The 20,461-nt window shown below is 38.8% G+C and overlaps 1 protein-coding gene across 19 annotated transcripts in view; it reads left to right on the forward strand.

Annotated features, from left to right (window-relative positions):
- Positions 1-775: 775 nt before the first annotated feature.
- CCDC66 (coiled-coil domain containing 66) overlaps positions 776-20,461 on the forward strand; it is a 68,241-nt gene continuing 48,555 nt past the window's right edge. For 6 of the 19 annotated variants that reach the window (XR_007723149.1, XR_007723138.1, XR_007723139.1 and 3 more), the window contains exons 1-7: positions 789-855; positions 2,487-2,551; positions 3,200-3,225; positions 7,321-7,762; positions 9,805-9,970; positions 10,161-10,264; positions 12,309-12,430. Coding sequence is in view for 5 of the 19 variants with exons in the window: in XM_050778509.1 (XP_050634466.1) it covers positions 7,321-7,762; positions 9,805-9,970; positions 10,161-10,264; positions 12,309-12,430 (834 nt within the window). In the remaining 14 variants the exon portion in view is untranslated. Of the gene's footprint in view, positions 875-2,486; positions 2,552-3,199; positions 3,226-5,408; positions 5,513-7,288; positions 7,763-9,804; positions 9,971-10,160; positions 10,265-12,308; positions 12,431-20,461 lie in introns of those variants that run through there. The other 13 variants (XR_007723137.1, XM_050778513.1, XM_050778510.1 and 10 more) reach the window with 12 other exon arrangements.

Here is a 20,461-nt window from a genome sequence, read left to right on the forward strand (position 1 = left end):
TGAGGGGAGAGGAGAATGGGAAATTATTGCTTAATGGGCACAGAATTTTTATTTAAGGGTATTAAAAAGGTTTTGGAAAAACATACTGGTGTATTCCACAACATTGTATCATGTAATTACTACTTGAAACTGGCAAAAAATAGCAAATTTTAACACATATATTACAATAAAAAAAAGTAAAGGTTTGTCTAGCATTTAATAATATACCTTTCATTTTTTTTTTTCCTGGAAAGAGTGTGCAAAGATACTTAACAACCAAATGTAATGTGTGATCCTTGATTGGCTCTTGCTTTCTAAATAAAACGCCTATAAGATACTCTTAGGACAAGTGGGGGAAATTAAATTGGGAAGGGAAATTAGATACTATCATGAAATTAATGATCTTAGGTATAATAATGGTACTGTTGTTATATAGCAGAACATCTGTTCTTAGGAGATACATGCTGCAATGTTAAAGTGTTAAGCGTTACAATGTCTGTAACTTACTTTCAAATGGTGACCCAAAAAAGGGTGTGTATGTGTGTGTGTTGTGTGTGCGCGCGCGCACCTTTTGCAAGGTTACAGTTGCGAGAAGCGTAGGTCTCCGCCACCGAAGCCTTAGACTCATAAGCCGGGTCAGGCCAAATTCCGCTGCGCGTAGGGAAACGGCACAATTGGGGCACAAACGGTGAACCTGGCAGCCGTAGCCCTGGGAGCCCCGGCCCAGCTCAGCGCACCAGCCAGCATGCCCCATCCTGATTGGTCCACTTGCTCAGCTCGCCGGCACCCCTATATCCAATTAGCGTGGCGCTTGCTGAGCGGCGGCGGCAACCGACGTACACAAGGGGCTGGAGCGTTCTGTGGAGAAAGTGCGAGGTCAGGCCATGAACTTGGGGTAAGCTGGGGAAAGGAAGGTGGTCGTCAGCGGAAAGGGGGGCCATGTGTATCTGGGTTGTCCCTTGGAGTCTTTAGCGGAGAACGTTCCCAACCTGCGCCGCCGAGAGGGACAGAGCCCAGTTCTCGGGTAGAAGAGCGAGGTAGACGGGTCGGCCCTTAGCGACTCCACAGACCTTACGTTTTCACTTAATGACTCGCATTAAAACTGCCCGTGATTCCTGTTTCGGTCCCTTATTTACCTCAGGATGGGGAGGAAAGAGAGCTGAGGAGGAAAGGAGAGAAATGACGAGACAGTTAGAGGAAGCGTGGAGGCTCCTGGGGAGGACTCCTGGCCCACGCCCCGGGTTCTTCGCCACCTTGTTTTTGGAGTCTTGCAGAATGTTGGAGCGCCCAGATTAGTTTTAGGTGCACGAGGCGGGGAACCGAGGCTTCTGAAGAAATCGATGTAGTACCAGTGCCTAACACCTAGTAGGCGCTCCTTACGTAGGGGTGAATAAATAAAAAGGACTGGTGCATGGTCTTAAATCACTCGCAGGTTTGATATTTTAAGAAGATGAAAAACCACCAAACTCACACTTAACTACACATCGTTCAGCAAATGTTGTTATGTTTTAGAATCTGAGGATATGGAAATAAATAAGATAGCGTGTCCCTTAAGGAGATACAGTGTAGTGCGTCATTGAAGATACTTTACCATTCAAGGTCTTTTCTTTCTTGGTGACGTTTCACCAACATAAACATGATCTGTTCATAACCCTGCAATAGGGAAAGCCGTAAAACCTATTCTTTCCAGTGTTTTACCTTTAATAGTTGAGGTAATTTGATTTCCCCTACCTGAGCAGCACCGCAAATTTCGCATTCCTAATCAGACCTTTCCCAGCCTCTCTCTCCCTTGACTGGCTTGCTGGATTTAATTTTCTCTGAATTATGGACTGTATGTATGGGCTGCCATTTTTGTTTTCAGTGGAGTTTTAGGACCTTAACAGACATTCAAGTTTTGTTGGCAGTGCCTGCTGTTACTTTATGCCTTTGCTTTTGACATGCACGTATAAATATACTAAATATCAGTACTAAATATCATACTAAATATCAATATGTATTATTTGAAATATTCAAAGTGGTACTCTTTGCTCAAGCAGTTACTAAACTTGGTGGCGTTGTTAGTAGTCATTTACGATGCTCCAGCACTCCATAGAATGTGTTAGTCTTGAGTTCATTATGAAACTAATGAATGGTGGTTAAATATATCTTGCTCCTTTAACTTATGTGAGGCGTTTTGCTAACAGCATTATTTTTTCCAGTCTAGAATTATAAAAAAAAAAAAAAGGTGGTATAACTGAATTGATAGTTTACCAATAACAAAATGAGGTTTCAGGTTAATGATAACAATGCTTGTATTATTGAAGAGTTTCAAGAATTTTCCCTGTAGTTGTGGGTTTTATCTTGGATTGCAAAACGTTTTTAATAAAAAAACTGGTTTGATGTGTACAAGATTTCTGCATAAATTTGAAAATAATGGATTTATTGTCAAGGTTCAAATGAAAATTTCTGGTTATTTAAAATGTTGCGGTTTGTTAAAAATGAGAGACAACTTTCTTTTTTTATTGCAGAGATGGTTTAAAGCTTGAAACTGAATTACTGGATGGAAAAACCAAGCTAATATTGTCTCCATATGGTATGTTATGTTACAGAAATCTGAAATGTTAAATTTTAAATTCGTAAATAAAATTTATATTAGTTCAACCGACTTTTTGCTTGTAATAGAGTGATATTTAAATATTTTGAAAAAAGCTGTTTCCTCAAACTTCTTCAAATTTACTTCTAGCCAAATCGGATTACAACACTGCTTACTACTGTCAGTATTCGGACTCATAACATTTAATGTCCCAGTGTAGTGCGTGTTCATTATATTTGCATATAGCTAATATCCTTATTGCCTGAGGAATAATACAAGTGAAATTTATGTAATTATGTTCTTTGCACGTAAAGAATGTATCGTTTGAGAAAAGTTTATAATAAGACCACAGTAAAATGCTAAAGTCACTTTTAGTATTCGTTTTTAATCTCAGTGTACTTTGGTATCTTCTCCTTCGCATTTTTTTCTGTTTATATTTTTCCTTGGAAAGATAAAAACAAAAATAAAATAGAAGTAAATACTTGAACTGGATTAGGAAAGAACACTCAGTCAAGATCTAAAGTTAGTGCTTTCAAGGATAATGTTGCCACTTTAAAATCTTACAACAATATTAATTACAGTTTTCTTGCATGACCACCTTAGTATGTTTTTGGTGGACAGTTTAGTAATTTTTTTTTTCTTTTGTAGAACGTAAATCAAAAATTTCTGTGAAGGTAAGCCATATGACTTTGACCTGACCTGTTTTCAAATGTAAAATGCAGTTTTCTTTACAGTGGTTAGAAAATAATTCCTGGGAAATATCAAGTGTTGTGAGGGATTTGGAATTATAGTGAGAAGTTATTTTCTTGCTTTCAGATTGGTCCTTTCACAGAAATTGAATCATTTTAGGTTTAAAAAGCCCAATAGAACCTCTTCCTCTAGATAAGTGCTATTCAGTAAAGCGTCTGTATTAATGGAAGTGTTCATTAATAAAGTCAGTATTATCGAATATGGAAGCCACTAGTCATGTGTAGTTATTGAGCACTTAAAATGTAGCTAGTATGACTGAGCAACTGAATTTCTAATTTCCATTAATTTTTAATGAAATTTAATGGATAATGGACTGTACTGGACAGTGCAGCTCCAGAGATCTTTAAAAATAGATATTCAGACTTTAAGCAAATGTTTTTTCTTTTCATACTCAAAGTCCATTTGCCCACACCAAAGGGGAAATTTAATTCACAAATTGTAGCATGCATTTAGCTTTTTCCTTTAAAAGGTTGCACTTGAGCTTAAGGGTAGTTTTCCTTTTAAATTATTTTCCCTTATCAGGAATCTATTGTGCTTTTCTTCTGCAAAATACATTATCACTATGTTTATTTTAATTTTTGAGACAGAGTCTCATTGTGTCACCCAGGTTGGAGTGTAGTGGCATAATCATGGCTGCATATCTTCCTCCTCCAGCCTCCTGAGTAGCTGGGACCATGTGCATGAGCCACCATGCCCGGCTAATGTTTTAAATTTTTAGTAGAGATGGGATCTCATTATGTTGCACAGGCTGGAATTATCATTAAAAAAATTTTTTTGAGGTTAGGCATGGTGGCTTACGCCTATAATCCCAGCACTTTGGGAGGCCAAGGTGGGTGGATCACCTGAGGTCGGGAGTTCAAGGCCAGCCTGGCCAACATGGTGAAACCCCATCTCTGCTAAAAATACAAAAATTAGCTAGGCATGGTGGTGCTAGTCCCAGCTACTTAGGAGGCTGAGGCAGAAGAATCACTTGAACCCTGGAGATGGAGGTTGTAGATCGAGATCACACCACTAGTGAGCCGAGATCGCACCACTACACTCCAGCCTGGGCAACAGAGCAAAATTCATTCTCAAAAAACAAAAACAAAAAAAGCCAACTTTTTTGATACTTCTACTTTTCTTGTTACCTATTTCTTTTTTAATTTTTAGATTAATATCAGTAGGAATTTATCTTCTCCTCTTCCATAATTTACTACAGCCCCCTTTTCTTTTATCTTTACAATGTCTTAAAGTCTTTACTTGTCTGTGGATAGAACCCAGTTTGGATGATGTATCACTTTGCCCTTCAACTCTAAGCCCTTGATGGCTTTACTTGCAGGTTTAATCAAGGTGAAGAAGTTGCTGGAGTACCCAAAATATCCCTCAATAAATAGGTGAAGATGATCAGAACAATTCCACAAGCTACATATAAAAATTGTTTCTCTTTCTCTATCATATAGTTATATACCCTGTATGCTCCCCTAATCACAGACTACAGATTGTATGTTATTCCTACCCCTTTCCCTATTAAAAATTGCAACTAACTGCTGTTATTTGAAACACATTTACAAATACAGTGGCCTTTATCAAGTACCTAGATGAAAAGCTATTTGTAATGGTTGATTTTTATCTTCTCCAGGCTGATTTGTTACAGAAGCCACATTTGTGAAGACATTTTATTGTCATTTTAACCAACTCAAAACATCTGAAGATCCCTTTTATAAGCCTATAATGAACAGAATTATTAGTCTTGGATTTTTGGTAGGCCTATAATAAAGTTACTAGTCTTGGACTTTTGATTACTAGACTTTTAATTTTTAATTAAGAAATTCTATCAGCTGTCAAGAGGTGTTTTAGGATTTTTTTTTTTAAGAGTAACTAATATATTCTCAACTAATGTTGAGCCTAAATTGTTTACTGCTTTAAAGCAAATTGGGTTTATCCGTATTGCATTTGGGACTTCAAAATACTGATGCAACCTAAGTTTCCCTTCTGTATTGATTGTTTTCAAGTTTATCTTCCCATATTGATAGAGGTTACAGAGATCCTTCTCGTTTCTTTTTGCTCTTCACAGACTATAAACACCAAAATCAGGAGTATTTTCTTCCTTTTTTGTTTTGTTTTTTAGTTTCCCAAATTTCACAGTTCGGCAGCTAGATGTTGAATTCTCTTTTCTGCAAGTTATTCATGAATTCTGTCTGCATAGTGCTTTTCTTTGTTCCTTCTAATGGGGTAAGCGCCTGAGTTACTACAACGCCAAAAGTCTCTTTTCTCTTTTTTCCCATTTCCCACTGGTTGAATTATTGTAATCTCCATAGTGTGTTCTTTAAACACAGCTGAACTCTATCTCATTATCATCAAGTTTAACATATATGTGGTCAAAGTGCTTTCCTAATTCTATCAAAATCTGTGCATTTTTCTTTTTTCTTTTTTTTTCTTTTTTGAGACAGGCTCTCTCTCTTTGTCCAGGCTGGAGTGCAGTGGAACAATTATGGCTCACTGCAGCCTCAACCTCCTGGGCTCAAGGGATCCTCCTGCCTCAGCCTGCCAAGTAGCTAGGACTACAGGCACATGCCCACACCACCATGCTCAGTTAATTTTTTAAAATTTTTTGTATAGACGGGAGTCTTCCTGTGTTGCCCAGGCTTGTCTCAAATTCCTGGGCTCGAGCGATCCTCCTGCCTCATCGTCCCAGAGTGCTGGGATTATAGGTGTGAGCTGCTGTGCCTAGCCTCTCCTACATTTTTCTTCAGTCCATGGTAATGAAGTAAACTTGGTTACTTGCCTAATTTCTTAGGTTTATAGGAAGAGAAATGGGAAACTACACATAGTCCAGTGTCATAAGTAATTTATTAAAATAATGGATTCTAAAACTCTTACACTTAAAATAGTCTCAAAGATTAGTTGAACTATAAAACAATAAAAAAATTTTTATGAGTATGTCTGCATGTGACAATCAGTGACATACTAAAAGGTATTTGTAATATTAGTGCTAGGTAGCACATTTTATTTGTATATTTTTTGTTTGTTTTAGAGATGAAGTTTCGCTGTTGTTGCCCAGGCTGGAGTGCAGTGGCGTGATCTCGGCTCACTGCAACCTCCGCCTCCTGGGTTCAAGCAATTCTCTTGCCTCAGCCTCTTGAGTAGCTGGGATTACAGGCACCCACCACCACGCCCAGCTATGTTTTTTGTATATTTTTTTTTAGTAGAGATGGTGTTTTACCATGTTGGCCAGGCTGGCCTTGAACTCCTGACTTCAGGCAGTCCACCCGCCTCAGCCTCCCAAAGTGCTGGGATTACAGGTGTGAGCCACTGCACCCAGTCCACATTTTATATTTAAAAATGTTACTTTTCTCTGATTTGTACTGGTCTTGGGATCCTGGCCCCATATAAATTGTGAAGTCAGCTGATATTAAACAAATCCATTGAACATTGTCTTTATAATAATGAAAAATGGCTGGGCATAGTGGCTCACGCCTGTAATCCCAGCACTTTGAGAGGCCAAGGCGGGTGGATCACCTGAGGTTAGGAGTTTGAGACCAGCCTGGCTAAGAAATCCCGTCTCTACTAAAAATACAAAATTAGCCAGGCGTGGTGGTGGGCACCTATAATCCCAGCTACTCAGCTGGCTGAGGCGGGAGAATTCTTCAACCCGGGAGGTGGAGGTTGCAGTGAGCTGAGATCGTGCTGTTGCACTCCAGCCTGGCTGTGTCAAAAGAAAGTAGTTAAAAAAAATTTTTTTAATTAAAAAAAAAAAGAAGAGGTAATGTAGGTGGTATAATCTAATGACACTAGATTCAAAGCTGGAGTATAGTGGAGTTGTACTATAACAACTATAATAAAAGTTCCTGAAGTAAGATAATTTCTAGTTGTTGATGAAGATTTGGAAGTATTAAGAGTTAGTTTCTTATGGTTATATTACCTAAATAGCAAAATGGAAAAAAGTTTAGAGGACTGATTTATCACAGATCATATAAATAAAGATAATTGTTGATTTTTCTTGGACAGTTATAAAGAATAAGCTTCTGGTGTTTTAACAGATGGGAAATAAGACCAAGATTGCAAAATGTCCTTTAAGAACAAAAACTGGGCACATTCTAAAATCAACACAAGATACTTGTATAGGAAGTGAAAAGCTTTTGCAAAAGAAGACAGTTGGTTCAGAAACATCACAGGCAAAAGGTGAAAAAAATGGAATGACTTTTTCATCCATTAAGGATTTATGTAAACAATGTGTAGATAAAGACTGTCTTCGTATCCAGAAAGAGATTTCACCTGCAACCCCTAATATACAGAAGACTAGAAACACCGTAAATACATCTCTAGTAGCTAAACAGAAGCCTCACAAAAAACACATCACAGCTGAAAACATGAAGAGCAGTTTGGTGTGTCTAACACAAGACCAACTACAACAGATTTTGATGACTGTAAACCAAGGAAATAGATCTCTTTCCCTTACTGAGAATGGAAAGGAGGCAAAAAGTAAGATTTTTCTAAAGTTTTCATGAATTTTGATTTTTTCAATGTGTGTTTTAGAATGTCAGATTCATTGGGTTTTATGTAACTGTGACTCTTAAATTCTAATTTAACCTGTCAAGCTATTAAAATAATTGTTCTTTTAGAGGACTTTCTCTGATGTGCAAAATTATTTTTATAGTTGTGCCATATTTTAAGGTTAGTGCTCAGAATATTAAGAAACCCAGTTTCTGTGGATTTTAGAAAAAATGTTAGTACAAAAAACTATTTATTTTAGAATATAGGAAGCTTTACTCATATTTAAAATAGTTATATGAAACATTGTTAAGAAAAAAACCCATTATGGTATTTCCAGTGAAAATTAAGGAAACTTTACTATGACTATTTGACTTGAGTTGCTGAAAAACACTGCTTTCCTGGCTGCTGCATTTAATCTTCCTGTTCCTCATTCCATGCTAAGAATTGGCAGTACTTTTTTTTAAAAAACAAAGTTAACACAGATTTGGAACGAACAGTAGTGTTACAAGCTTTCTCTTTCACAAGTCCTGGCATTGCATCATGTTTTTAAAAGCCTTCTAATTTCCACTTTGGGATAAGGAATTGCGAATATGAAGACAATAGAAATATCTAAAATTTTATTAGGCAATAGTGAAATAAATAAAAAATTAACAGTTCACATGGAGAGGCCCCACAAATGGTTTGGGGACCCAGTAACTCCTATATATTCCCATGATACTCAAGATGGAATTCTTTACTCTCTTGTTATAGATTATTCTTGGTAAAATGAGGGAGCTGGATTTTGTCTTTAGGGCTAAAATTCTAGCCACAACCTGCTTATTAGGCATAATGAGAGATCATATCAACAAAGTTAAAAGCAGAATTTGCCTAATCATATAGACATTCATATTAAGTATGCTTTCTCTTCATTGGGAGCACTAGCACATTCAAAAGAAATCAGAACATTTCTTGAGCCAGCCTGTGAGCCCTCTGTAAAACATGTGATTTTGATATTATGGCTGGGACATAGAGACAATTCATGAAAAGGTTTTCCACTGATTTCACAGCTAAATAAGAAAGTAATGTCAAGGTAATGAGTATTTATCAAGATATTTGTATTTATTCCCCTTTAGATTGTGATTTGTGTTATAATTTTTATTTATTTATTCATTTTTTGAGACGGAATCTCGCTGTGTCGCCCAGGCTGGAGCGCAGTGGCGCGATCTTGGCTCGCTGCAAGCTCTGCCTCCCGGGTGCACGCCATTCTCCTGCCTCAGCCTCCCAAGTACCTGGGACTACAGGCACCCGCCACCACATCCAGCTAATTTTTTGTATTTTTAGTAGAGTCAGGGTTTCACGTTGTTAGTCAGGATGGTCTAGATCTCCTGACCTCATGATCCGCCCGCCTCGGGCTTCCAAAGTGCTGGGATTACAGGAGTGAGCCACTGCGCCCGGCCAGTTTTTATTTTTAAAAGCATGTTGGCAAGAGGAAATGGAGATTTGTTTTCTGTTGTTGCTAGCTTATTTTCTTCCTTATTTGATATAAGAAACTGTAGGACTGTGGTCATGAGCAAGCCATTTAACCTCTGGGCTTCAGTTTCCTTTTTTTTTTTTTGAGGTGGGATCTGGCTGGAGTGCAGTGGCACAATCTCCGCTCACTGAAACCTCCACCTCTTGGGCTTAACCCATCCTCCCACCTCAACCTCCCAAATAGCTAGGACTACAGGCACGTGCCACCACATCTATCTAATTTTTGTATTTTTTGTAGAGACGGGGTTTTGTCATGTTGCCCAGGCTGATCTTTAACTCATGAGCTTAAGCAATCTGCCCGCGTCAGCCTTCCAAAGTTCTGGGACTACAGGTGTGAGCCACCACACCCTGCTTCCTTTTTTCCTTTTTGATGGGAAGGGAAGCTTAAAGCCACCTCAAGGATTGTTTTGAGAGTTAATTTAAGTAACGTATAAGACATGTAAGAACTGTATAGCACTATGTCAAGTATTATAATAGATGTAATTTAGTGGTAATTTTAAAACATGTATTTTACCTCCTAGGTCAATATAGTCTACATTTAAACAGTATCTCTAATCAGCCAAAGGATGAGAATATTATGGGATTATTCAAAAAAACTGAAATGGTTTCATCTGTCCCAGCTGAAAGTAAATCTGTCTTAAATGAACATCAGGATACATCTAAGCAGTGTGAGCAAAAAATTGCCATGTATGTAACTCCTGTCTGTTACTATTTTGTGGTCATCTTTGGAATATGGTTTTGCTTTTCCTTTACTTGCATGTGAAATAGTTACTCTGAATACTTAGAGCTATTTAAAAGCTTATTACTTAATATTTATGGAGTCAGTTGTATAGAAATGTATGATACAGTTTCTATTATCTTTTGTGTTTTACCTTAGAGAGAATGAATGGAAACCAGCTGACATATTCAGTACTCTGGGGGAAAGGGAATGTGATAGAAGTTCGTTGGAGGCAAAAAAAGCCCAGTGGAGGAAAGAGCTAGGTAGGTAACTTTTATACCTTTATTATAGTTTTATTGGGTTAAAGAATATGTATTGAAGCCGGGCGCAGTGACTCACACCTGTAATCCCAGCACTTTGGGAGGCCGAGGCGGGCGGATCAGGAGGGCAAGAGATCGAGACCACCCTGGCCAATATGGTGAAATCCCATCTCTACTAAAAATATAAAAATTAGCTGGACGTGGTGGTGTGCGCCTATAGTCCCAGCTACTTGAGAGGCTGAGGCAGGAGAATTGCTTGAAATTACAGATTTCTGTTATAGTCTTGAAATTTCGTTAGTGACTAAGAAATATCCATTACTTCTTTGACTAAACTTGGGGTCTGCATATCACAATTTGCAAAATGTGTGACCTAGCAGTTGTATTTCTTAAGAATAGCTATGCCAAAGGCATGAGATGGGCTTCACTCTAGTTGAAAAACTAGTAAGTCTTGTGAGGCCATCACTAACTTGGCTGGGATGGGTGACACAGAAAAACAGATAAACAAAACCAGGTGAGTGGCTCACATGTAATCCCAGCACTTTGGAAAGCCGAGGTGGGAGGATTGCTTGAGGCCAGGGGTTCAGCATCTGCCTGCTGGAGCAACAGAGCGAGACCCCATCTCTACAAAAAAAAGAAAAAGAAGTACTTGGAAATGACTGGAATGTTTTGTGCTTTAATCATTTTTGTTGTTGTTGTTGTTTTGAGATGGAGTTTCATTCTTGTTGCCCAAGCTGGAGTGCAATGGCGCCATCTCAACTCACTGCAGTCTCCTCTTGCTGGGTTCAAGTGATTCTCCTGCCTCAGCCTCCTGAGTAGCTGGGATTACAGGTGCCCACCACCATGCCCAACTTACTTTTTGTATCTTTAGTAGAGATGGGGTTTCACCATGTTGGCCAGGCTGGTCTCAAACTCCTGACCTCAGGCGATCGGCCTGCCTTGGCCTCCCAAAGTGCTGGGATTACAGTCAGGAGCCACCACACCCGGCCTTATGCTTTAATTATTTTAAAACTCAGTTTACTTTTTTTTTTAAATTTGTCTCAGTAAAGCGCCTCTATTTAAGTCATGCTTCCAGTAACATCCTTGGAATTTAAATTTATATATCATTGAATTTTGTATTTAAAGAACTGTTCATTGGGGGTTTAGTTTTGACTATATCCGTCAGACACAGGGTTTTACGTTTTTTACTTGTCAGCAATTAAGAAATAATAGCTAACATTTATTGAATATTTACTTTGTGCCAAGCCCTATATTGAGATAGGCACTAGCATTATCCCCATTTTATAGAAGAAACCAAGGCTTAGAAAGTTTACCAGCAGTTGGCCGGGTGCGGTGGGCTCACGCCTGTAATCCCAGCATGTTGGGAGGCTGAGGCAGGTGGATCACAAGGTCAGGAGATAGAGACCATCCTGGCCAACATAGTGAAACCCTGTCTCCACTAAAATACAAAAAATTAGCCGGGTGTGGTGATGTGTTCCTGTAGCCCCAGCTACTTGGAAGGCTGAGGCAGGGGAATCGCTTGAACCTGGGGAGGCGGAGATTGCAGTGAGCTGAGATCGCGCCATTGCAGTCCAGCCTGGTGACAGAATGAGACTCTATATCAAAAAAAAAAAAAAAAAAAAAAAAAGCTTACCAGCAGCTTGCTAACAGTCACATAGCTAGGAAATTCTTGAACTTGAATTTTAACCCATAGTTCTCTACTTCAGAATTCTAGCTTTTAATTCTCTTAATAATAATTGAATGAACATTACAGGAAACTAGAACCTCATGATAATTGACAAAATATAAAATAAGTTATTCCAAAAAAAATTGCTCCTTATTGGTAATTGTGATAATGAAATTGTACCATACTTAACTTTGGTTCTGATTAAATTTTTTCTTATTCTGTGTCCCTAAAAAATTATTCTCTACTTCGTGAGTTAGTCTCCTTCCTAAAAAAAAGTTTTGATTAGATCCGTATTGGTATCTGCATTAAGAAAGTCATGATTTGTTTACATGGTTCTTTTTTTACAGTTTTTGTACATGTTTTTAAAAAGGACATTATTTACAGATGAACAGGTTGCTCTAAAGAAGAAAGAAAAAGAAGTTTCTGAAAAATGGAATGATCCTTGGAAAAAATCTGAAAGTGATAAAATAATATGGGAAAAACTTCAAATTCTTGACCAATCTAGGGTAAGACATCTTAATTGCAATTTTTAAAATGCTAAGCAGTGTTCATATTACAGAATTTATTTTTAAAGCTTATTAAAAAAAAAAAAAGTTTTTTTTTTTTTTTTTTTTTTTTTGAGACGGAGTTTATCTCTTGTTGCCCAAGCTAGAGTGCAGTGGCAATCTCAGCTTGCTGCAACCTACCCCTCCCGGGCTTAAGCAATTCTCCTGCCTCATCCTCCCGAGTAGCTGGGACTACAGGTACTCACCACCACGACCAGCTAATTTTTTGTATTTTTAGTAGAGATGGGATTTCACCACATTACCCAGGATGGTCTCGAACTCCTGGCCTCATGTGATCTGCTGGCCCCGACCTCCCAAAGTGCTGGGATTACAGGCATGAGCCACCGCGCCCAGCCTATTTTAAAAAACTTGTCATATTGTTGGGTTTTTTTTTGTGTGTGTGTGTGTGTGTGTGTTTTTTTTTTTTTAAGCAACAGGGTCTTGCTCTGTTGCTCGGGCAGGAGTGCAGTGGTGAAATCGTAGTTCCCTGCAGCCTTAAACTCCTGGACTGAAGGGATCCTCCTGCCTCTGCCTCCCAAATGGCTGGTACTACAGGTGCACTCCACCATGCCCAGCTAATTAAAAAAAAATTTTTTTTAGAGACAGGGTCTCACTGTGTTGCCCAGGCTAGTGTCGAACTTCTGACCCCAAGTGATCCTCCCACCTTGGCGTCTTGAGTAGCTGGGATTGTAGGTGTGAGCCACTGGGCCTGGCTCATAATGGTATTTTAAAACAGTGTTATTTTGAATTTAATTATGACCTCAACTGGTCTCCATTTACATTCTCTAAGTTGTCTCGTTGTCATTAGTTGAGTGTAGAGGCTCCCAAGCACCTCCTTTGGAGTCTTATAAAGGAGGTCTGCAATTTTTGAAGTGAATACAAAACTCTGCCACTAACTATGTGTAAGTGTTTAGCTATCAAATATACGCATATGCCAAGTGTGCCTTGTGTAGTGCTTTTGTGATTTTTAAATTTTATCTGTGGTAATTTTGGGTAAAGAAACAGTGTCACTGTTTTTCTATTGATTTTTATACTTCTGCTAGCTCTTCAAGCATTCTATCACAGTCTCCTAGCCAGGTGATGGTGGGCCAAGCTGATGGGGCATTCACTACTTAGAGCTAGTCAGACTTTAGCGGTAAGTCCTAAGTGTCAGTACTTTGGATATTTAAACCTTTTAGTGTTTGACCTCTAACCTATTTTCCTTGAAGGAGAGAATCTTAAGTCCTACTTATTTTTAGTTATCAGTTAATTTTTACTTGAGTGGATTATGCTTCATTCGCCTTCATTTCTTTTTTACATTTATTTCCCTTCCTCCTTGTGAACATTTACATGTTAGCAAATGTATTCTGAAAATAATGCAGTGACCTAAAGGGATGGTTCTCCTAAAGATATGATTCTGGTGGTAGATACTTTTGGCACTGTGGCCTAATTAGGTAAATTTCTTATAGAACCCCTTCAAGTTAATTTTTTTGCATGGCTGTCTGTTCTGCTTCGTGTAGAGCTGACTTGCCTACATTGAATACTTTTGTTGTCTGTTGATAATTTTACATTAACAAAAGGAATGAAATCTGAATTGCATTTGCCCACAATCCCAAAAGCACTTTGACTGAAAAGGCAATAAGGTTGTCTTGGTAGAACTCATTTTGGAAAATTCTATAGCTCTGGGTGATAATTTTAAGTGTGTAAAGTTTAGAAGTTGTATGCAGACACCGTTAAAAACTGTAGCTAAAACTAAGTTTTCATGAAATTGGTGAGGATCAGTTGTTGGCTTTTATTTTCAACATCAGGATAAAAAATCTGTAATGCTAAAAATGTTAATTTCAGTTGCCAAATTTTCAGTTGAAATGTCAATATATAATTTATTATTTCTTACTTTGCATGGCTTTTTAAGTCATTTATTATCTGGGGATAATCCATATCATGATTGTTAATGCAAGTAAAGAACCATTTGAGGTGACTTTTAGGTTTTAAAATATTTCGTATATATTTTTCAATGATAGTATTTGTCAGCTGATGAAATGATGAAGCTCATGAATTTGGAAAGGAGAACTGTATTTCTCATCAGTGGTTGCAACCTGCAGCATGGCCATTCTGACAGGCTGGGAAGCATAGCCTTTGGCGGGCCAGGAGGCAAAAACTTCAAGGTGGTGGGGAAGGGAACAGGAATTTATGCTGAGTGAAGTGGCTGAATATACATATTTAATAAGCTATACGAGGAGTCATGAATATTTATGAAAGGAGAAACACGCATACACAATTGAGTTTTATGCCCCTTCATGGGTCCCATGTACAAAAAATGGCAGCGTTGGCATGATCCAAGGGTAGAGTTTTCAGCCCTCTGACATCAAAAAGCGAAGCAGAGGACACAAACCTTTTGGCCAGAAGCATGTTGGTTGGTGTCAGTGCTGGCATCTTTTGAAGGGCTGGTTTCTGTTTAGCCTTTAGGCTAAATAGTGGTTAGCCAGGGAGGGAGGAGGTATAATGTGGTGTGTCTGATTCCCCCATCCACTCATGGCCAAGAACTCAGTTTTCAAGGCACTTTTGGGTCCCCTTGGCCAAGAGATGATCCATTCAGTTAGTTGGGGGACTTAGAATTTTACTTTTATTTCTCATGTGTATCTTTTTTTTAATAATAAAAAATCCCAGTAAAGTTATTTAAAAAATTTTTGGAAACAAAAGTTGTGGGGGTTTATGATGGGTGGACTAGAAAATGAAACACATGCAATATCCAGGACTGGACAACCAAGAGTTAAAAGAGTATGATTACTGGCTCATTTCTTTTACTATTTAAATGCAGTTTTTATGTATTTGTATGTGATTGTGGTACAAAATTGGAGAGATGTTATTGAGGGAAAAGGAATTTGCTGTGTAACAAAAAAGCCCTCTTCTCAAATACCTTAGAGCAGTTGTTTTCAGAAATCCCAGCTGTAGCCACAACTATTTATACTATTTGAATAATCTAGTTAGCCTCTTTATATAATTGGGAAGGAAAGAAGTTTGGTTGTAGGCAGTCACCAAAGCTTTGATTGTTAAAACATGAGGTAATGCATATAAAGTGCTTAGAATAGTGACTGACAACAGAACAAGTGCTAATGAAGTTTTGTTCTACTTATAATTTAAAGAGTTGGGGGTCTCACTTTGTTGCCCAGGCTGAACAGGTGCAGTCATGTTGCACTCCAGCCTCAAACTCCTGGGTTCAAGTGATCCTCCTGTCTCAGCCTCTGACTGGCTTATTTCACTTAGCGTAATGTCCTCAAGGTTTACCCATACTGTAGTGTGTGTCAGAATTTCATTTCTTTTTAATGCTAAATAACATCTATTGTATGTATATACCATGTTTTCTTTATCCATTAATCCATGGGTAGAAATCTGGATTGTTTGTACCTTTTGGCTATTGGGAATAATGCTGCTATGAACATTGGTGTATAAATAATCTTTCTGAGTTCCTGCTTCAGTTCTTTTGGGTATGTACTCAGAAGTGGAATTGCTAGATTGTATGGTAATTTTTAAATTTTTTATGTTAAATTTTTACCAATTTTAATTTTGTAATTTTGTGTTAAAGGATTACACTGCTTTCCACAGCAGCTGTACCATTGTATGTTGCCATCAACAGTGCACTGTGTTTCAATTTCTCCACATCCTCACCAACACTTATTTTCTGATTTCTTGACAGTATCCATCCCAATGGTTGTGAAATGGTATCATTGTGGTTTTGATTTGCATTTCCCAATGATTACTGATATGGAACATTTTCCCACATATTTATTGGCTATTTGCACATCTTTGGAGAAATGCCTATTGAGATCCTTTGCCCATTTTAATCAGGTTTTTTGGGGTTTTTTTTGTTGTTGTTGAGTTGTAGGAGTTATATATTTTGTATGATAATCCCTTATCCAGATATATGATTCACAACTATTTTCTCCTATTCTGTGAGTTACTTTTTCACGTTCTTGATAATAGTCTTTAATTTTGATGAAGTCCATTTTATCTCTTTTCTTTTGTTGCCTGTGTTTTTGGTGTCTTATCAAAGAAATCATTGCCAAGTCTGATAATCAGACTGTATTTTCTTCTAAGAGTTTTCTAGTTCTAGCTGTTATGTTTAGGTCTTTGATCTATTTTAAGTTTTCTATATGGTGTAAGGTTATAAATAGCTCTTAATATTTTGAGGTATGTCCCATCAATACCTAGTTTATTGAGAGTTTTTAGCATGAAGAGCTGTTGAATTTTGTCAAAGGCCTTTTCTGCATCTATTGAGATAATCATGTGGTTTTTGTCTTTGGTTCTGTTCATATGCTGGATTACGTTTACTGATTTGCATATGTTAAAACAGCCTTGATGAAGCCAACTTGATTGTGGTGGATAAGCTTTTTGATGTGCTGCTGGATTCGGTTTGCCAGTATTTTATTGAGGATTTTTGCATCAGTGTTCATCAAGGATATTGGTCTAAAATTCTCTTTTTTTGTTGTGTCTTTGCCAGGCTTTGGTATCAGGATGATGTTGGCTTCATAAAATGAATTAGGGAGGATTCCCTCTTTTTCTATTGATTGAAATAGTTTCAGAAGGAATGGTACCAGCTCCTCTTTGTACCTCTGGTAGAATTCCATTGTGAATCCGTCTGGTCCTGGACTGTTTTTGGTTGGTAGGCTATTATTGCCTCAATTTCAGAACCTGTTATTGGTCTATTCAGGGATTCAGCTTCTTCCAGGTTTAGTCTTGGGAGGATGTATGTGTCCAGGAATTTATCCATTTCTTCTAGATTTTCTAGTTTATTTGCGTAGAGGTGTTCATAGTATTCTCTGATGGTAGTTTGTATTTCTGTGGGATCGGTGGTGATATCTCCTTTATCATTTTTTATTGTATATATTTGATTCTTCTCTCTTTTCTTCTTTATTAGTCTTGCTAGCGGTCTATCAATTTTGTTGATCTTTTCAAAAAACCAGTTCCTGGTTTGACTGATTTTTTTGAAGGGTTTTTTGTGTGTCTATCTCCTTCAGTTCTGCTTTGATCTTAGTTATTTCTTGCCTTCTGCTAGCTTTTGAATGTGTTTGCTCTTGCTTCTCTAGTTCTTTTAATTGTGATGTTAGGGTGTCAATTTTAGATCTTTCCTGCTTTCTCTTGTGGGCATTAAGTGCTATAAATTTCCCTCTACATACTGCTTTAAATGTGGCCTAGAGATTCTGGTATGTTGTGTCTTTGTTCTCATTGGTTTCAAAGAACATCTTTATTTCTGCCTTCATTTCGTTATGTACCCAGTAGTCATTCAGGAGCAGGTTGTTTGGTTTCCATGCAGTTGAGTGGTTTTGAGTGAGTTTCTTAATCCTGAGTTCTAGTTTGATTGCACTGTGGTCTGAGAGACAGTTTGTTGTGATTTCTGTTCTTTTACATTTGCTGAGGAGTGCTTTACTTCCAACTGTGTGGTCAGTTTTGGAATAAGTGTGAAGTAGTGCTGAGAAGAATGTATATTCTGTTGATTTGGGGTGGAGAGTTCTGTAGATGTCTGTTAGGTCTGCTTGGTGCAGAGCTGAGTTCAATTCCTGGATATCCTTGTTAACTTTCTGTCTCGTTGATCTGCCTAATGTTGACAGTGGGGTGTTAAAGTCTCCCATTATTATTGTGTGGGAGTCTGAGTCTCTTTGTAGGTCTCTAAGGACTTGCTTTATGAATCTGGGTGCTCCTGTATTGGATGCATATATATTTAGGATAGTTAGCTGTTCTTGTTGTAATGGCCTTCTTTGTCTCTTCTGAGCTTGTTGGTTTGAAGTCTTTTTTATCAGAGACTAGGATTGCAACCCCTGCTTTTTTTTTGTTTTCCATTTGCTTGGTAGATCTTCCTCCACCCATTTATTTTGAGCCTATGTGTGTGTCTGCATGTGAAATGGGTCTCCTGAATACAGCACACTGATGGGTCTTGACTCTTTATCCAATTTGCCAGTCTGTGTCTTTTAATTGGAGCATTTAGCCCATTTACATTTAAGGTTAATATTGTTATCTGTGAATTTAATCCTGTCATTATGATGTTAGCTGGTTATTTTGCTCGTTAGTTGATGTAGTTTCTTCCTAGCATCAATGGTCTTTACAATTTGGTATGTTTTTGCAGTGGCTGGTACCGGTTGTTCCTTTCCATGTTTAGTGATTCCTTCAGGAGCTCTTGTAAGCAGACCTGGTAGTAACAGAATCTCTCAGCATTTGTCTGTCTGTAAAGGATTTTATTTCTCCTTCACTTACAAAACTTAGTTTGGCTGGATACGAAATTCTGAGTTGAAAATTCTTTTTTTTTAAGAATGTTGACTATTGGCCCCCACTTTCTTCTGGCTTGTAGAGTTTCTGCTGAGAGATCTGCTGTTAGTCTGATGGGCTTCCCTTTGTGGGTAACCCGACCTTTTTCTCTGGCTGCCCTTAACATTTTTTCCTTCATTTCAACTTTGGTGAATCTGAGAATTATGTGTCTTGGGGTTGGTCTTCTCGAGGAGTATCTTTGTGGTGGTCTTTGTATTTCCTGAATTTGAATGTTGGCCTGCCTCGCTAGGTTGGGAAAGTTCTCCTGGATAATATCCTGAAGAGTGTTTTCCAACTTGGTTCCATTCTCCCTGTCACTTTCAGGTACACCAGTCAGATATAGATTTGGTCTTTTCACATAGTCCCATATTTCTTGGAGGCTTTGTTCATTTCTTTTTACTCCTTTTTCTCTCAACTTCTCTTCTCACTTCATTTCATTCATTTGATTTTCAATCACTGATACCCTTTCTTCCACTTGATCAAATCGTCTACTGAAGCTTGTGCATGCATCACTTAGTTCTCGTGCCATGGTTTTCAGCTCTATCAGGTCATTTAAGGGCATCTCTACACTGTTTATTCTAGTTAGCCATTTGTCTAATCGTTTTTCAGGGTTTTTAGCTTCTTTGTGATGGGTTTGAACATCCTCCTTTTGCTCGGAGAAGCTTGTTATTACCGATCGTCTGAAGCCTTCTTCTCTCAACTTGTCAAAGTCATTCTCCGTCCAGCTTTGTTCTGTTGCTGGTGAGGAGCTGCGTTCCTTTGGAGGAGAAGAGGCGCTCTGATTTTTAGAATTTTCAGCTTTTCTGCTGTGGTTTCTCCCCATCTTTGTGGTTTTATCTACCTTTGGTCTTTGATGATGGTGATGTACAGATGGGGTTTTGGTGTGAATGTCCTTTCTCTTTGTTACTTTTCCTTCTAACAGTCAGGACCCTCAGCTGCAGGTCTGTTGGAGTTTGCTGGAAGTCCACTCCAGACCCTGTTTGCCTGGGTATCACCAGCGGAGGCTGCAGAACAGCAAATGTTGCAGAACGGCAATTTGCTATCTGATCCTTCTTCTGGAAGCTTTGTCTCAAAGGGGCACGTGGCTGTATGAGGTGTCAGTCAGCCCCTACTGGGAGGTGTCTCCTAGTTAGGCTACTCGGGGGTCAGAGACCCACTTGAGGAGGCAGTCTGTCCGTTCTCAGATCTCAAACTCTGTGCTGGGAGAAGCACTACTCCTTTCAAAGCTGTCAGACAAGGACATTTAAGTCTGCAGAAGTTTCTGCTGCCTTTTGTTCAGCTATGCCCTGCCCCCAGAGGTGGAGTCTACAGAGGCAGGCAGGCCTCCTTGAGCTGCAGTGGGCTCCACCCAGAGCTTCCAGGCCTCTCTGTTTACCTACTCAAGCCTGAGCAATGGTGGACGCCCCTCCCCAGCCTTGCTGCCACCTTGCAGTTTGATCTCAGACTGCTGTGCTAGCAGTGAGCGAGGCTCTGTGGGCATGGGACCCTCCGAACCAGGCGTGGGATATAATCTGCTGGTGTGCCATTTGCTGAGGCCGTTGGAAAAGTGCAGTATTACTGTGGGAGTGTCCCGATTTTCCAGGTACCATCTGTCACAGCTTCCCTTTGCTAGGAAAGGGAATTCCTCGACCCCTTGAGCTTCCCTGGTGAGGCGATGCTCCGCCCTGCTCCGTGGGCTGCACCCAGTGTCTGACAAGCCCCAGTGAAATGAACCTG

Source organism: Macaca thibetana, chromosome 2, assembly GCF_024542745.1.
Source record: "Macaca thibetana thibetana isolate TM-01 chromosome 2, ASM2454274v1, whole genome shotgun sequence".
NCBI lineage: Eukaryota > Metazoa > Chordata > Mammalia > Primates > Cercopithecidae > Macaca > Macaca thibetana.